This window comes from Pseudopipra pipra, chromosome Z, assembly GCF_036250125.1.
Source record: "Pseudopipra pipra isolate bDixPip1 chromosome Z, bDixPip1.hap1, whole genome shotgun sequence".
Lineage (NCBI taxonomy): Eukaryota > Metazoa > Chordata > Aves > Passeriformes > Pipridae > Pseudopipra > Pseudopipra pipra.
In genome coordinates this window covers 11,491,164-11,507,630 of record NC_087581.1, presented here as the reverse complement: position 1 = coordinate 11,507,630, position 16,467 = coordinate 11,491,164, and the positions used below count along the sequence as shown (strand labels likewise).

The following is a 16,467-nucleotide window of genomic DNA, read 5'->3' as shown; positions in this document are numbered from 1 at the left end:
AGGATCTCACGGCTGTGAAAAACAAATCCCTGCTGTTAACAGCAGCTGCACAACCACCTGTTGACCCATGGAATCTATCTACTCCTCATCAAGCCCATCTACCTCACCAGCAGAAATAAGAAAAAAAAAATATTTGGGCCCTGTGCTTGTGGCTCCAGGTCTCTCTGGCAATATCCTTGGTACCCACAGAAAAGAGCAGCAGGGATAACAGTGCAAGGGCTCTGGACAAATCTCTGCAGCTCTGGACTGAAGCCCCAGCATGCAGTAAACCCCTCTGGCTAGCATGTCAGGTCAGCAGATGGCACCCCCATTTTCTAGTGCTATCATTTACTTGCTCTCTCTGGTGCTCTGATGTAGTTTAGACTTCAACAGCTCAGATGTTTTGTTGCACAGTGCCACCAGCCTCTCATCTGCTACCACAGCCATCAACCTGTTCTGCAGCTTCACATCAGCAGGTGGAGCAGACACTTCCTTTTCTTGCCAGAAGTCACCTCCTTGCCAGTCATCTCCTTTTCCCAACCCAACCAGATTCTGCCTACCTCTCTCTCAGCACAGCTGCGGGTCCAGGTTCCTGTATCTGCAGTGTCTCAGAGAAGATCCAATACACTGATTTCATTCTGCAGCAGCTTGACTTGGTAACACAGCTCCTCCATGAGCACATAGCTCTGCAGGCAAAGCCATCACCTCCCACTCATGAAGATGTAAAGACTCTGGGCATTCCCTCTGGTCTGACACAGGGAGACTTGACTCCTTTCTCTGGAGAGAAATCTGACTTGAGGCCTCTGATATTCTGAGTAGTTGCTCCAATGGGTATTGGGTATCACACTCTGTCACGCATCCCCACGCTTGCTGAGCACACATACACTGTCTCAGCAGAGTTTCTGACCACTTCTTGCACATACTAAAGTGCATCTTCACTAACTGCACCTCAAAGAACACTTTTATTGGGAAGAATCAAGAGAACTTGTTAGAAGCTGCTAGAGCCTGCTAGAAGTAAAAGCCTGTTATTTTCCCCAGCAACAGCAGGTACTCTAAAGTTCCTCAAAGAGTTACCAGGGGTTTTCCAATGATCCCAGAAATTCCTGGGAGATCTAGAAGTCTTAGAAGCAGAGCGCAAAAACTGCTGTGCAAAACTGCTTTTTGCTGGCTGCCTTTGTTAGCTGTGCTCAAGTTGCTCTCTTGAAAATTGGTGGGACTTGCAGAGGGAAGGGTGTGAATACACAGGAAGTTCAAAGAACATAAAAACAGAGGTTCAGAAGAAAAAGGAAGATTTCATGCAGCCTGGCACTCTTGATGCATAAGCCAAGGAACTCCATGAACTGCATCAACTGTACCAAAGCTCACAGATCTGCACAAGACTTTTCAAGTTCACATTTCTCAGTTCTTCTTCACGACAGATACTACACCAGATTACTTGTAAACTTATACATTCTTGTATGATTTTCTACTCAGAGCTTCACAGTGTATCTCCACCATTTTCATTTTAGTGAAGATGTAATGGTCACCACCACACCACAACTCTGTATTCCTACCCTAGTATTTCCAGCCCTAGAGACATCCTTGAAAAGCTTTTTGCATTCTTGGTCTAACCTGTTACTATTGTAGTTACAATCAAAATGCATAATTTTCTTGAAGAAGTATGATCAATCTCTCTAGATATATGACACTCATTAAGGCATCACGCACAAGCAGCTTTTGAATATCTGAAAAATGTTTCAAATCTCACTAAGTTCTACATGTTTTCCCACTCTGCATTTAGAAATTCTGAGAAAATATGTATACTATATTAAAATATGTCTACTTTATGTAAGAGACATGTTATCCATAAGTACTAACCTGCTCTGTGAAAATTGTTTAAAGTCATCCTGAAGACCATATTTGTGTAGAAGTTCTCCTAGGAGGTAGCCGTTAGAAAATTCTTCTGGAAATGATCCTGGAACTAAGTTTTGGGTTTTGTTGTTTGAGTTTTTTCCAAAAAATAAGAAAATTAAAAGAATTCATACATTAATCTTAATACAGCTTGTTATTATAACAAAACTAAGTCAAAACTTCATTAAATAATTCAGAGGAATTTTAGAAGATTGACCTAGCAGTAATAGTTTTCAACTCACAAATAAATAAACTTTCTGTGTAGTTATTTTGCAACATTAACCTTAGGTAGTAATTTCTCATTTTCGTTGTAAAAATATAAACATTGTCATTGAGATTGTGGCAATATCTATAAACTATGATTACTACGTTTTCCATACAAAACGCAAATGAAAACAAAGCTAGATCTAATGTGCTTCTCTTCAAGAATCATAGAATATGGTGAGTTGGAAGAGACCGACAGGGATTATCAAGTTCAGCCCTGTGCAGGACACACCAAGAGTCACACCATGTGCCTGAGAGTGTTATCCAAACACTTCTTGAAGGCTGTCAGGCTTGGTGCTGTGACCACTGCCCTGGGGAGCCTGTTCTAATACCCAACCACAGTCTGGGTGAAAAACCTTTTCCTGATATCCAGCCTAAACCTCCCCTGACTCAGCTTCATGCTGTTTCCTTGGGCCCTGTCACTGGTCACCACAGAGAAGAGATCAGTGCCTGCTCCTCTGCTTCCCCAACATGAGGAAGTTGAAGACTATGATGTGGTCTCCCCTCAGTCTCGTCTTCTCCAGGCTGAACACACCAAGTGACCTCAGCCACTCCTCATACGGCTTCCCCTCAGGGCCCTTCACCATCCCCGTTGCCCTCCTTTGAGGGCATTAAGCTCCCAAACTGCACACAGGACTCAAGGTGAGGCTGCCCCAGTGCAGAGCAGAGCGGGACAATCCCCTCCCTCAACTGGCTGGTGATGCTCTGCCTGATGCCCCCCATGATATGGTTGGCCCTCCTGGCTGCCAGGGCACTGCTGACTCATATTCAACTTGCCATCGACCAGGACCCCAGGTCCCTTTCAGTGGCACTGTTCTCCAGCCTCTCATTTCCCAGTCTATACACACAACCAGGGTTGCTCCATTCCAGGTGCAGAATCTGGCACTTGCCCTTGTTAAACTTCATACAGTTGGTGATTATCCATTGCTCTAATTATCAACAGGAAGTTGCTCCCTCTTCCTTACAGAACAAATGTTTTTGCAATGCCAGCACAACACCTGCCATACAAAACAAAGCACTACTTTCCAAACACATTAAAATATATTTTTTATCCTCTGGAGTCCTTATTAGCAGGTGAAGCTCCAGCACCTCCTGTCTCCCCAGAGCACTTGCCCCATGAGGAGAATTAACTTCAGCTTGAAAACTTCAGGCATTGGAACAGGTTGTCCAGGAAGGTGGTGGAGTCACCAGTCATTCCTGGAGGTGTTTAAGAGGCGTCTGGGTCTGGCACTGGGCGATGTGGTTTAGGGGTCACAGCGGCAGTGCGGGGCGGACAGTTGGACTGAGTGATCCTGAAGGCTTCTTCCACCCTTGACGACTATATGATTCTACGACTAAACATGTACCTGTGGCGGTACCTGGGAGAGGGCCAGCGGGCGGGTCCGCCGAGGGAGCAGCCGGGGGGGAGGTGGAATCCCCTGGCCCGATCTGGCCCAACCCTGAGGCAGCGCCCTCGGTCCTCCCCGTGCAGCAGGGCCCCACTCACCGACGCGCCGGGAGAGCTTCACCTCTTCGTTCAGCCATTCGCAGAGGATTCGCGACATGGCCGGGCCGGACCCGCCGCCGCTTCCTCCACACTCCGCGTCCCGTTGCCACGGCGACCGCGCGGGGCGCCTGCGCGGTTGGGGCAGGGCGGGCGGCGGCCGTACCGCGCAGGCGCCACGGGCGGGCGGGTCCGCGGGTGTGCCCGGGCGCGCGGAGGAAGGTGAGCGCGCGGCGGGGCGGGGCGGGGCGCGCGCCCGCTACCCCTTCAGCGGGGCCAGGGGGAGGCGCTGGGCGGGCCGGGGCCGAACGCGGCTCCGCCGAGCTGAGCCCCGGAGGGGTCGTGCCCGGGGGCAGGTGGCCGGTCCCCGCCCCGCTCTGTGCCCCCGCGCCGTGCCGGGCTGGCGGCACACGGGGCTGCCACACCTCTCTGCTCCGGCCGCGTGTTCCATGTGTGTTCCAGCCCGCAGTTCCCCGTTCCGCCCCGACTTCGGCGGCGCCGTGCCTTGTTTGCTCCTGAGCTGGTGCGGGTGAAACGGGGCAAAGGGCTGACAGGTTTAGGGTGGACATTAGGGAGGCTGAAGGGTGGACTTTAGGTAGAACTTTTTCACAGAAAGGGTGTTTAAACATTGGAATGGGCTGCCCAGGGAGGTGGTGGAGTCACCGTCCCTGGAGGTGTGTAAGGAAAGCCTGGACGTGGCACTCAGTGCCGTGGTCTGGTTGACAGGGTGGTGTCCGGTCATGGGTTGAACTCGATGATCTCGGAGGCCTTTTCTCGCCCAGTCGATTCTGTGATTCTGTGAAACGCAGCCTAGTAGGAGAAAGAAATTAATCCAGGGTGATTTTCCGAAATCCGTTCATATAACGGCACAAATTACTCTGTTGGCGCAGTGTGAAAAGGGGGAGGGAGAGCCAGAAGTGCCGAGAAGGGCTCTGGCGGTGCAAATGTTCGCTACACATCGAGGAGGGTTTTTTCCAGCAGCGCTGTCGGTGTGAGGCTGGGGAGCATCCCTGTGCCAGAACAGCTGCTCCTGTGGGAGCCAAGCCGGGCTTATAACGAGCCTCGCCAATACGGCTCTTTGCTCAGCTTTTGTTTGTATTAAGTCATCTTTGTTTTAGAATCTGAAACAATCATGGGTGGTTCCAGTGCTCCTATCTGAAGCGTGTGTGACAAAACTGTGGAGCGTAGTGCTACATCTGGAAAATGCACTGCACACCATGGGGATTTCAGTTGGCCAATTTCTTCTGGAAAAGATTTATGTTTTATTTAGTTTTTGGGTACCTTTCAGTACAACACAGAATCCTAAAGGATTATTTATCTTGCAAAAGGCAGGAAAAAGAGGATCTAGTGGCTAATGATAGGCTGACAGCGAACTAACTGTAATTTTCAAAAGTGACAATAATCAACAGTTGGCATGACTTGGAATGTTACAAATTCTGTTTCTCTACAAGGACCAGAATTCCTCAGATTAAATCTCTGTGCTTTTATGGAGGGTATGCTTCAGATCAAATTAAATCCTTGAGAATAAGTAAAAATAAATGTATAACTGACCAGGTATTTATATATCTTGAAAAGGTCAGTATAGAATTAGTGATACATGAATGAATGAAGTAACTGGAAACTTCAAGAGGGGAAGTACTTTCAAGGCAGATGTTTAAATTAATATTTATATTCTTCTAAAGATTCAAAGTTTTGTGTATATCTGAAGGTATAAAAATACCCATACTTAAGGGGGAGAAAAAAAACCTTGAATTTTTAATATTTTTATGACACTATTTCATAGTAGTGTGAAAGTGCTAGCAGTAGTATGAAAATAGTAATACTACCCACTAGTAGTGGGTATATATACTATCACAAGAGTGTTTTTCTGATATGTCAGGGTGCGAGGAATATATTTTAGCTTTCTCATGGAATTTTTTCCTTATCTCCAGAAATCAATGTATATTCATTTATGTTTATATATAGTTATATGTTGCTGCACATAGTCATTAACGTTTAAGAAGTTTATGTTGATTTAAAACATGCAAACCAGAACTGATTTATATTAAGTACAGAACTTTCCATATCACCTCTGACTTTAAAAAGCTGGCACTTCCTGTGTCTCTAGGTTTTTTCCTTATGGAATGTATTCTTTCAACTTTATTATCATATTCAGTGAATTTCTAAACACTTGGGTTGTTCTATCTGCTGAGATGACATAGTAAAATCTTATTCAGATAAGCTAGAATTATGAGAAACATGGAATTTCATATTTAAATTCAGTAGTGGCTTGTTGTTTCATTTAAATCTGTCTTAGCTCTTAACAAATTAGTGTAGCTTTCTTTCAGAATTCTGGGTACTGATAGGATAATGTATTAATCAAATTTTACTTTTTTCTTTCCCTGAATTTAAGACTTTGGAAGATGTCTGTGTTCTGCACTGTGAAAGCTGAGTTCAGACAGCTTTTAAAGGAAAATTCTAGCAGACAACAAATAAGGTAAGTGTTTCCCTAATTCTACCCTTGCTGAAAACACCAGTATTTTTAAATGGGTGTTTTCTGTGTTCTCTTCATTTTTTAATTTTTTTACTTATACTTTAATTTTGCTAGGAATGCCAGTTGGAATATCCTAAGCATTCCAAACTGATTTTTCAAAGGACTCTGTACTTTGAATGGTGTAGATTTTAGACAGCAATACTAGATTGTGGAATGCATATGGATTTTTCACATAAAACTTTGTCTTTATTTTAAAGTTAATACATCTTCTCATGGACTTGCTTAGAAAGAGGAGAGGATTGTCCATAGGCTGAATTTATAATAGTCAAAGGAATAGAAGACATCAGACAACAATCTGTTGAGCACAGAAATTGAGGTGTTGGGGATCATCTGCATATATGAAGAACAAAAAAAGGATCTTAAAATATAATCAAGCCTACAGCTTTTTTGTACTTTAGTTTTGAATAACATGGACATATAGTGGTATGCATGAAGAACAAGAGGGCAAAATTCAGTTTTAAAAGTGATTATCCATAAACTTCAGTGTTACCACAAAAGGACAATCAAAATTCTTCAGCATGTTCAAGATAATAAACTGAAGGGGGAGTTAATTAGGAGGAATTATTTACAATTTAATACAACGTAGATTAAGAAAAGTCAAATGGAACAGTACCTGAATTCTCAAATCAAATTCCATTTAGATTGAATCTGTGCAAACAGTAGTAGCACTAAACTGATACAGAGTAATTAAAGCATGTGTGGGTTCAGGAGCTTCCTTTTTGTGCACCAGAATTTGTTGCTGCGTCAACAAGATTCTTTATAAATATACTTAAGTATAATTATTGCAGTGTTATGGTTCATGTTGTTTGCTTGTCTTTTCTCCTGGGAATTTACAACAGGGCTAAATAGCCTTCTCTCCTCCTAGGGCTTCTTTTCACTTTTCCCTCTCTAGTTTGATTATTCATTTTACTTAATGTTATTTACCCACTCTGACATGATCAAATGATCATGTTCTCTTTGAAACTTAATTTTAACTATATTCATCCCTCACAGACTCTCCTCTGGTCACCTCTGGGTCTTCACACCTGAGGACAAAAAAGGATCAAACTCTAAAGAAATCATGACCTTGAGGATTGTGCTTACCCCACATTTCCACAGCTTCTTGGTTCATGCACCTCTCAGCTCTGTTGCCCATACAGGCTCTTAGAACAGCACTGCTCTGGAAGCCTGTTCTGATTTCTGCCTTGAGTTTCCCTGTTGCCACAAGAAAACAGCTATATTGATTCAGAGCTCATGTTTGTCTAGTTCAGTCTCCTGTCTCTGACAATGACCAATAACAAATTCCGGGGAAGAAATGAAGGGAAATCATATACTAGTACTGTATACTTGTTAGCATGTACCATGTTGCCATACAGAACGTTGTCTCTACCATCACTTTTTGTGATAAAGGACTTTATGCATCTACGTAAGATAGTACAATTAATTTTTCCTTCCATTAGCACATGCAGACAGTTCTAAACCTCTGTAAATATTTAATATTGACGATGGACTGTGGTAAGGAATTCCATAACTTAACCTGGACTTATATGAACAAATTAGGTTACCCTTCATTATGTGAAGAAGTACATTGTTATTTTGAAGCTGCATCCTCTGCAGTGCTGTAGCTGTTCTGTTATTTTTAAACAAGAGTATGAGGCATCTGACTTGCAGGTTGAACTGATGCTTTAAGTGCTATCTTGCTTCCAAGGGCTATATAATAGATGTGTTTTATATTCACATTTACTGCCTATCTTTGTTTTCTCTCTACCCCAGTTGTGAGGTTGTGTCTCTGGACACAAATGCGTCTCATATTAACTGTGGTTAATATGGCTTATTCTGCTCTTTTTATTATCTGCACAAGGAATGCTGGGGTGTGAATCTGCTGTACCAGTCCTGTAAAAAAAAGTCCCCCACTTGGCAATGCTGATGTGGCTACATGCAATATATATGCAAGATCTGCAGTTACTGCCTAAATAATCTCTCTGTATTGTAAGCAACTGTGTCATCTGTGTTCAGATACTGATGAGAATGTATGATGCAGCCTGGCAAATTACAGGTATGCAGGAAAATACTGTAATGGGTGCATTGTTTTCTGTACTGCAAAGTGGATTATTAGTATGTAGGTTCAGTTTGAGTAAATCTCAGTAAAATACTGGGCACGATTAAGGCAAGAGCATTCCAGAGAAGTTCTGCACTATGAAGAGACAGGGCAAAATGTTTCCAGTGTGAGGAACAGCTGTAGTGTTGTGGCTGGCTGATGTTTTGATTCTTTTCCACGCTGGTAATCAAGTAAGGAAGAAGATAATTTAATCTTCTTAAGTGAGATCCATAACTCGCTTGTTGTATCTGAGACAATATGGTTCCGTTTAGTTCAGTTATAGCAACTGCACATTTAAACCAGGGACTGAAGGATTTTTCAGCTTTAAGTAAGAGTTCAGTGTCTCCAGTGTGATGTATTTGTCAGGAATTACAATCCACTATGGTGGATAGTGGCATATGATATTGAATAATATTTGAATATTGATTGATGCTTTAAGACAAACTAAGTAAAGCAGAGTGGGTTTTTTGGTGGTTTGTTTTTTTCTTTTTAAAAAAAATGCATTACTGACTTCCATTGATTACTGACTTTCATTTAAAGTTTTTGAAACGATTCTGTGACTTTAAGGTAGACAATGTTTCTTAACTATTTCAAGATCAAAGGAGCACTTTCTACAAAAAGCATCGAAACAGTAAAAACTGAGTATAAACGATGGAAATAAAAAAACCAAACTGCCTGACAGATTGAAAATTCACATAAGCAGAATAAAAGGAAGTACAAAGATCATTAGAACCTCCCTGAATAATGAATACATGCATGTCTTAAGGACACAATAAATTATGGGGGAATTAGAGACTGGCATACAGCTTTAAGCGTGTGTGAAACAAAAGAATGAGGAATTAAAGACATTTTTGTTTTGAAGACATTGCTGGGATGCCACTGAATTTGATTACCTGTTTCTGAGCATCTCATTCTTCTTAATAGTTTATTTTGGGATTTATTACCACTTTCTTTTCTATATGGTAATTTTTTTTCTATCAGAAAGTTGGAGATTGTGGGTGGAGGATTCCATGATTCCTTAATGAGATAGTAGGAGTAGTAGGCAAGGGGTAAAAAAAGTTGGAGATTAGAAATTGAAATTGAATAAAATTCATCGAGGAATGTGACTGGTACAGATAAGTAGTCAAGAAGAGGATTCTATCAGGGATGGAACAAAGGGAATCATGATGACACAAATTGCCTTAGTTCTATGGCTTGAACAGACTCCTTGAAATTCTGACTCACTGTTTCTCTACCTTAGGAAATTGTATATAAAACATACTGTCAAAGGATGGGTTTAGTCAACCCGGTAATTGCCTGCATCCACACACACATCTGTGTCATAAAACAGAACTAAAATTATGTGAACATCTTTCTTGTAGTCATTCCTTTATGCACAGAATGGTTGCATGCTTGGTGTGGAGGAATGAAAGCTCTCTCCAGCTGGCTGTTTAAAAAAGAAAACAAGGCAGCTAAGTAGTAAGGAAAGTTCAGATGGTTCATTTTTGTCATGCACAGTTTAATTCAGACTCTGGCATAGTGTTTCTGCTACATACAAATCAAGTTAATAAATCAGATTTTTCTAGGCAGCTACAAATTGTGAGTATGTAATTTTATGGTTGGATTACTTTATATACAATGGTCTGAAATATTTTGAGTATTATTTGGAATACTCACAGGCCTCATCAGTTATTATTTTGTCATTCAATAAATGCTTATTAACTGTGCACCATTTGTCTTATGTTCTTTCACTGTAGCTTTTGTGTAGTATTATTAAAGAATGCATGTAATGTAACTAGAATCTTTTTGGATGCTACTGAAATGCAACTGCTTTTTCTTTTACAAATAGTACAGCTATTGTGTACCAACAATTCTGTTCAATTATGTTTTTAGAGTATAAAATTAAGAATAATGTGTCTGTTTTGGAGTAGAGAAGGAATGCAAGTATGCATAATGTAACTAAGTGATCTGGAATTTGGCTAGCATCCTTGCAACAAATGCCAGCGCTTAAAAGCCTTGGATAGTTGTTCTTTCTCATTATGTTGAATGAGAACATTGGTCAAGCATGCTGTACATTGGAAGAGTTCCTGGTAGAACATCAGGCTTTCAGAAATGTTCTTTAATTCACACTACTTAGCTAATTAGGGTAAATGTGATCAAGTAAATACTTAAAATTAAAGTGATGTTGATGTAACTTGACAAAGGAGAGACTGTGGGCTAACATGCCCATTTGCATCTTTTAACAGTAAATTAATGGTACATCACGGCATGATAATGCTAATACATGGAATATAGCTTCTTTTCTGCAGTAATGATTTACCTTTCAAGTTGCTCATTTCTTTCCTCTTATACCAGCATAAATTTGTTCTGAGGCTGATTCCAATAGATGTTTTCTTTTCTTCTTGAGCATAAGAGTTGCTGATAATGATGGAGATAGTATTGGGCTTCTGCTTAATGGCCACCAAAATACAATTTAGTTTAACAAAATTGTTGAATTATTCATAAGCAGTTTCTTTTTTGATTGCATGCACTCTGACTTGAAGATTTGGACAGGAAGAAAAAGTCTGTCTTAAGTGAAATTCTGTAAAAAAGTTTAGTTTAATACAGAATGACAGAACACAGGCCCTAGTGAAAGATGCAAAAAAAACCCATCCAACTGTTCATGCTTTATGTTGTGGCAAAAATAAGCATTTTAAACAAATAACAGAAATTATAATTTAGTCACTGTCATAGTGAAGCATTTACTGCCTTACTGTTACTGATGGATCACTTCAAATCATGTAACAACCTAGCATGTTCTGTGTTCACACCAGTAGTAAGACTCTAAAATAGTGCTACTCTGCCTCTTATTTTCTTCAACTGTTCTACCACTTATTCCCATTTCCAACTCCTTTTGCTCCATTGATTCTTATTCTCTCCTGCAATCAGAATTATTCTGACCCATATATTTCCATTTATTTCTTTTTTCATATTCTTCAGGTCTTCACATTTGATGATGTGTCTTTCTTCTCCTTTTCATCTACAGCCCTAATCCTTCTATCCTATCAAGGCTCATAGGTGCATTTTGTTTTGGAAGTAATTTATACACATTCTGAATTATGTGTTACATCAGATTTCTGCTGTAGAACTCTAATCAATCTCTATTCTCTTCACTCTCCAAAGTGTTGGTAGAAACCGTTAAAATTGCTCTTTAGGTTCAATGGCAATAGTTTATCCCTTTTGTTCATTTGAGTCATCTGGAGAGTGGTAGGCCACCAGCTGTTCCTTTTGTACAAGTACTTTTTAAGCTCTTTGGCATAAGGATATTTGACACTTGCCTATCTAGGCATCTTAGTGTTTTTGTGGATTACAGTTTTGAAATTACTTCCCCAGAGGAATGGTAGATGTTCTGCTTAATCCCAGAGAAAGGTCTTGTGAATGAGATTTAAAATTAAACCCCAAGAAAGTCATGGTTGGGCTGTCAGGTACACACTAAGCCAGTTGGTGAATGTGTCAGCTTTAAAAAAACCCTCATGACTAGACAGAAAATCTGTTTCCTAAGTACCTTGCGAAACCATTGATTATTTATCCTCAAATCTGCATAATTGTGCCTGTGTTTATATCTATATATGTGTTTATATCTATATCTATTGTGCCTTATTCTGAACATATGTTACCAGTTCTAATTTATCTTACACAATTTATGTTCAAAGTCTGGCACATCTTGTTTTACCCTTGGGTTTCGAATATGTTTTCTCACCTGCGGCTCAGCTAGTTGTCAGTGTGTTTATCCTCTTAAACAGAATGAATGCTCCCAAACAAATTATATCAATTACAAGTTCTTTCTTAGCAGCACAGGAACAGCATTTGTCAGAGTGAATCATGAACAACACCCGGAATGCACTGTTTTCTTCCTGCCTCTTCTGAATTTGAAGTAGCATTTTTCTGAGTATATGCTCAGATAGACCTGTCTTCAGTGTCAGCAGAGAGGTGACTCTTCTTTTCACTGGTGATTTCTGACAGTAAAGCTCATTCTGCCCTCCGTCCTTTTTACCTCTCACCATACTGCTACTTCTCTTTTACAATAACAGATACAGATGCTCAAGGTGCGCTATTCAAAACAGCTATTTTAACTGCAGTTATAATAGTTGGTATCTACTGATATTTGATGTTTTCCTATACAAACACTGGTAACTCTCTAGTTGAATTTCTTTGTTTGAAATTCTGTTCACTAGAGGATTTGAAGATTTACTGTAACCTTGAATAAAGTTCTTGCTGTTCAATTTAATGAAATCTTACTTATTTTCCATTTTAAACGTGAAAATTGTGACATTTTCTGTGACAAGAATTTGCTTAATGGTGATTAATAAAATATGTAAATGAAGTGAACTTAATCTGTTTTTTGGTCTGTTTACCATTGGATAGCAATAGAAAGCTCTTTCACTAAAGCTGATATCTGCTGTGGACGCACACTCAATTCAGAAGAGTCATGTAAAAACAGAGTAGTCCTTATCCTCCATTTAGAGAAAGGTGTCATTCTAAGATTTAGGTAGATATTTTTGGTTTCTATGAGAGTATAATTCTTTATCATATTTGGAGTAAGAAAAGGCTCAAGCCACTAAGAGACAAGTGCATTTTAAGTTATATTAAATCAAAGAAATTCTGTACTTTGGTTTGATTTATCTTTTTTTCTTTTTTTCTTTTTTTTTTTTGACAGATTAATGCATGATATTACTTGAATGGGCCAAATAAAACACAGAAAAATAGTTTTAATTTTTAAACAAAAAATAAACATCCCTGACAGGCTTTAAGGCATCAGATTTATCCCAGTATGTGTATAGGCTATGTAAATAAAATTTAATTCTATAATGAATAATATGATACGTGGAATCTAAGATTCATATAATTCTGTTTCTGGAGTTACACAAGTGCTTCTTGTGATTAGGTGCCTAGAGATCTTCTGTTCAACAATTCCTTTTAATGAATGTTTTTAACAGTTTCGGTTTCGTGGTGAGAGAATAACCAGATATAGGATGGTCAGCATAACCAAAATGCAAATAAATGAAGATTTATAAGAAAAATTATGTGTAGATTGTGTACAGGCATGCACATGTATATGCTTTTAAATATTTTTTAAAACATTCAGTGATTTTGAAAGCTCTTTTGCAAACACAATGATCAGTGTTTCAAATGACTAATAATAAAATAGTTATTGCTTTCTTACTGCTGCAATGTAGTTTCTTTCCCATAAAGTTACTTATTTTAATGAAAATAAAAGAATTACTTTTTCCCCTGAATTTTAAATGAAATTCACTGATTTAATAATACTTTTCTTCCATCATGATGTTACATTTGAATTATTATACAAATACAACTTCTTGAAATATTTTTTGGGTCTCTTCCAGATGAAATATTCTTTTTGGTTTTTTTCTGTTCTGTTGTCCTGTCCTGCCCTGGTTTTGAATTTGTCATACATGATCTTGTTTGTGCAAAAGGACGAGAATGGGTCTATCAGTTTTTAATAAGTATCTCTGGCTCGCTTTTTGTGAAATAGAGGAAGTAATATTGCTTTCCTCATGATGGTTTTTGATATTTAGATAATTTGTTTCTATTGTCTCCATCACTTAGTATTTGTGAACTACTGCTTACAACCTTTTTGTAAGATTAAAATAGGTATTTCTGTCCTGTGTATAACATGTCAGCACGTAGTACAGCAGGTGCTAGAGGTGTAGTTTTTCAGTAATTCTAACATTTTATTTTGTTGAACTTTGTAATTTATTATAATCTCTCTGTGCTATGTCTCTGTCTGTATGACACAATTTTTTTAATATGTTTAGGTTTTTTTCCTTCATCTTTATAGCTTCCATTTTGTCTGTGATGAAGATATCCTTATTAGTGAAGAGGACTTTCTTGTTGATCACTCATTTTCAGGGAGGATCCCTTATGGTGTTCTCAGTATGCAGGTGTGGTTCAGCCATGGTTTATCGTGCCATAAACTGTAATGTGGAATTTAACAAGCAGAAAAAAACCACATTTTGCGAGGTGATAAACTGCAGGAAATTCAGGACAAATAATGGAAAAATAAATGAAGTAATTACTAAATAATGGAGGTGTCAAATCTTTATAAGGAGTTAGCAATTACGGTTTGCCTCAACAGGAGATATTTGGAGGTAGGTATGTATATTTTAGATACCCAGGTATAGTGTCTATTACAGTTACATTCTTAATGCTGTAATTGGAATTGTCTGGAGCAGTGTTTGGGAGATGAATGGAATAACAGTTTGAACCCTGTTGTGTGAAAGAGCAAAATTCCCAACAATAAAAATAGTAAAAAAGCCCACTGTACTTCTGTGAGAATTTCCATTTCAGACCATAGCTGAATTTCACTAATATTTCTCCAGCCTCTCTTTCTGGTATGATCCTGTCTTCCTCCTTCTTACTCAACTGATATTACTATAATTGTTATCGACAACTATCTGTGTGACTTTCTAAGTACTCGGGAAGCATATTATCTTTATTTCTGTCACCTTTTGTTTTCTCCTATGCAAGACCTCATCATCCTTCATGTTTCTTTTTTCTATCCCTCATCTTTCCAAATTGTCCTATTTCCTCACTGAAGAGAGGACTTTTTTTTCTGCATTTCAGCTGAGATTTCATTTCTTTTTAGGTACATTTCATCTTTCAGAAATTCCAGAAGACCAAAAATTCTTACATATATGTGTCAATCTGTAAAACTCATTCCTTTTTCCACAAAGGTTTTGTATTGGAGACATCTGGATATGGCACTTGAGGATATGTTTTAGGGATGATTGTGGTGGTGCTGAATTGACAGTTGTACTAGATGATCTTGAAGGTCTCTTCCAACCTTGATGATTCTGTGATATTATGATGACTTTTACATCAGGTCTTGGCAATGTAAGTAAAACTCCTAATCTAAGTATATAGGTTTCCTCTACAAAAGAAAGAAGATAATGTGTAAGTTTAAGGGAAATAATTTTATCCTAGGATTATAAAGTCTAGCAAATACTGTCAGCGGCTCTTTATCAATCTGCTGATCTACAGCAGCCAGAAAAAGATATTTACAGTGAAAAAATTGTGTGTGAAGTGTAACTTGGGGGTCAAAGAAATTAAGCTAAAGGGCCTAAAATGTCATCCCCATGATTTTGTGAAGTATTGTCTTTATGGGCAGCTTCAAAAGACAGATATATCACAGCAAGTAACAGGTCTTTCCTAACTTTCAGTTTTGTTAAGATAAACAGAAATTTGCTATCATATGGCTTAGTGAACCTAGATTTATCACAATCTTTCAAAAACTACTGATGTATGATAAACACTTTCATTATGTAATATGAAACACATGGATGCTGTATTGCTGGCGCATTGAGAGCCTGGAAATATTTCAACACCTTCAAGCTAGAAAGTATGCAAAGCAGTAAGATAAAATCATTAATAATCAGGTTCTGGATAAAGATTACACAACCACTATTGAAGCAATTCTCATTAAAGTGGTTTTTCTGGATGGGACATGCTTTATAGAATAGCAGTGTCACTTTCCCAGAGAATGCAAGCAATGGCTAGCAAACCTGAATGTCAACAAATTAGAAGAAAAGGTTCTGATTAACTTTTTTTGGGAAAAAAAAGTCACCGTTTTCACTAGAATCTTAGATGTGAAGTTGTAGAACAAAAAAAAAAAAAAAAAGAAAACACAGTAGAATAATAAAAGAGAGGAAGCACAGGCCTTTTAATTCAGAGTCCATTAATGAGCGATAAGAAAACAATAGGGTTTTTTGAGTGAAAAGAGAATTAAAGTGGGGGCTATTTGCTTAGCTGGAGAATGTTGATATATTTGCTCAATCTTTAAAATGTTTGTAACCTAAAAATCTAAGAAAAAATTTCATGATGAGTTATTTTAACAGAGAGATGGCTATATTTACCGTATTTGTATCCCAGTCGCACACACCTGTAGGCTTAATGAGACTATGTTTTTCATGCCCCAGAAAGATGTCTGTTTATACTGTTATAACTCCTGGCTTGAACAGATACATAGTAGTTTGTTAGTTGTTGAACAGATACATAGTTGTTGAGATACAGTGTAATCTATTTACAGTATTTTTATTTTCCTTTAATATTTTGGCTAGAGTACTGTACCATTTAATTTGAAGATTTACTTTCAGTCAAGTTGCAAACTTAGGAAATGTTTTTCATTTATGTGAACAGTTTAGTTTCTATTCTTACACAATTTAGTATTTTTTATTTACAATTTCAAATTGGTTATAATGTGAA

General features: G+C 38.6%; 2 protein-coding genes across 36 annotated transcripts in view; one reads left to right on the top strand and one right to left on the bottom strand.

The window, feature by feature from the left end:
* Window positions 1-3,763, bottom strand: part of SPEF2 (sperm flagellar 2) — a 109,168-nt gene extending 105,405 nt beyond the window's left edge. For 28 of the 32 annotated variants that reach the window (XR_010426498.1, XR_010426497.1, XR_010426501.1 and 25 more), the window contains exons 1-2: window positions 3,620-3,763; window positions 1,837-1,939 (exon numbers count right to left, since the gene is read on the bottom strand). Coding sequence is in view for 21 of the 32 variants with exons in the window: in XM_064641261.1 (XP_064497331.1) it covers window positions 1,837-1,939; window positions 3,620-3,677 (161 nt within the window). In the remaining 11 variants the exon portion in view is untranslated. Of the gene's footprint in view, window positions 1-1,836; window positions 1,940-3,619 lie in introns of those variants that run through there. The other 4 variants (XM_064641273.1, XM_064641274.1, XM_064641280.1 and 1 more) reach the window with 4 other exon arrangements.
* A 188-nt stretch (window positions 3,764-3,951) lies between these two features.
* The window catches only part of PRLR (prolactin receptor), a 153,456-nt gene continuing 140,940 nt past the window's right edge, over window positions 3,952-16,467 (top strand). For all 4 annotated transcript variants that reach the window (XM_064642723.1, XM_064642730.1, XM_064642724.1 and 1 more), the window contains exons 1-2: window positions 3,952-4,139; window positions 6,009-6,092. The gene's annotated coding sequence lies outside the window, so the exon portion shown is untranslated. The remainder of the gene's footprint in view (window positions 4,140-6,008; window positions 6,093-16,467) is intronic.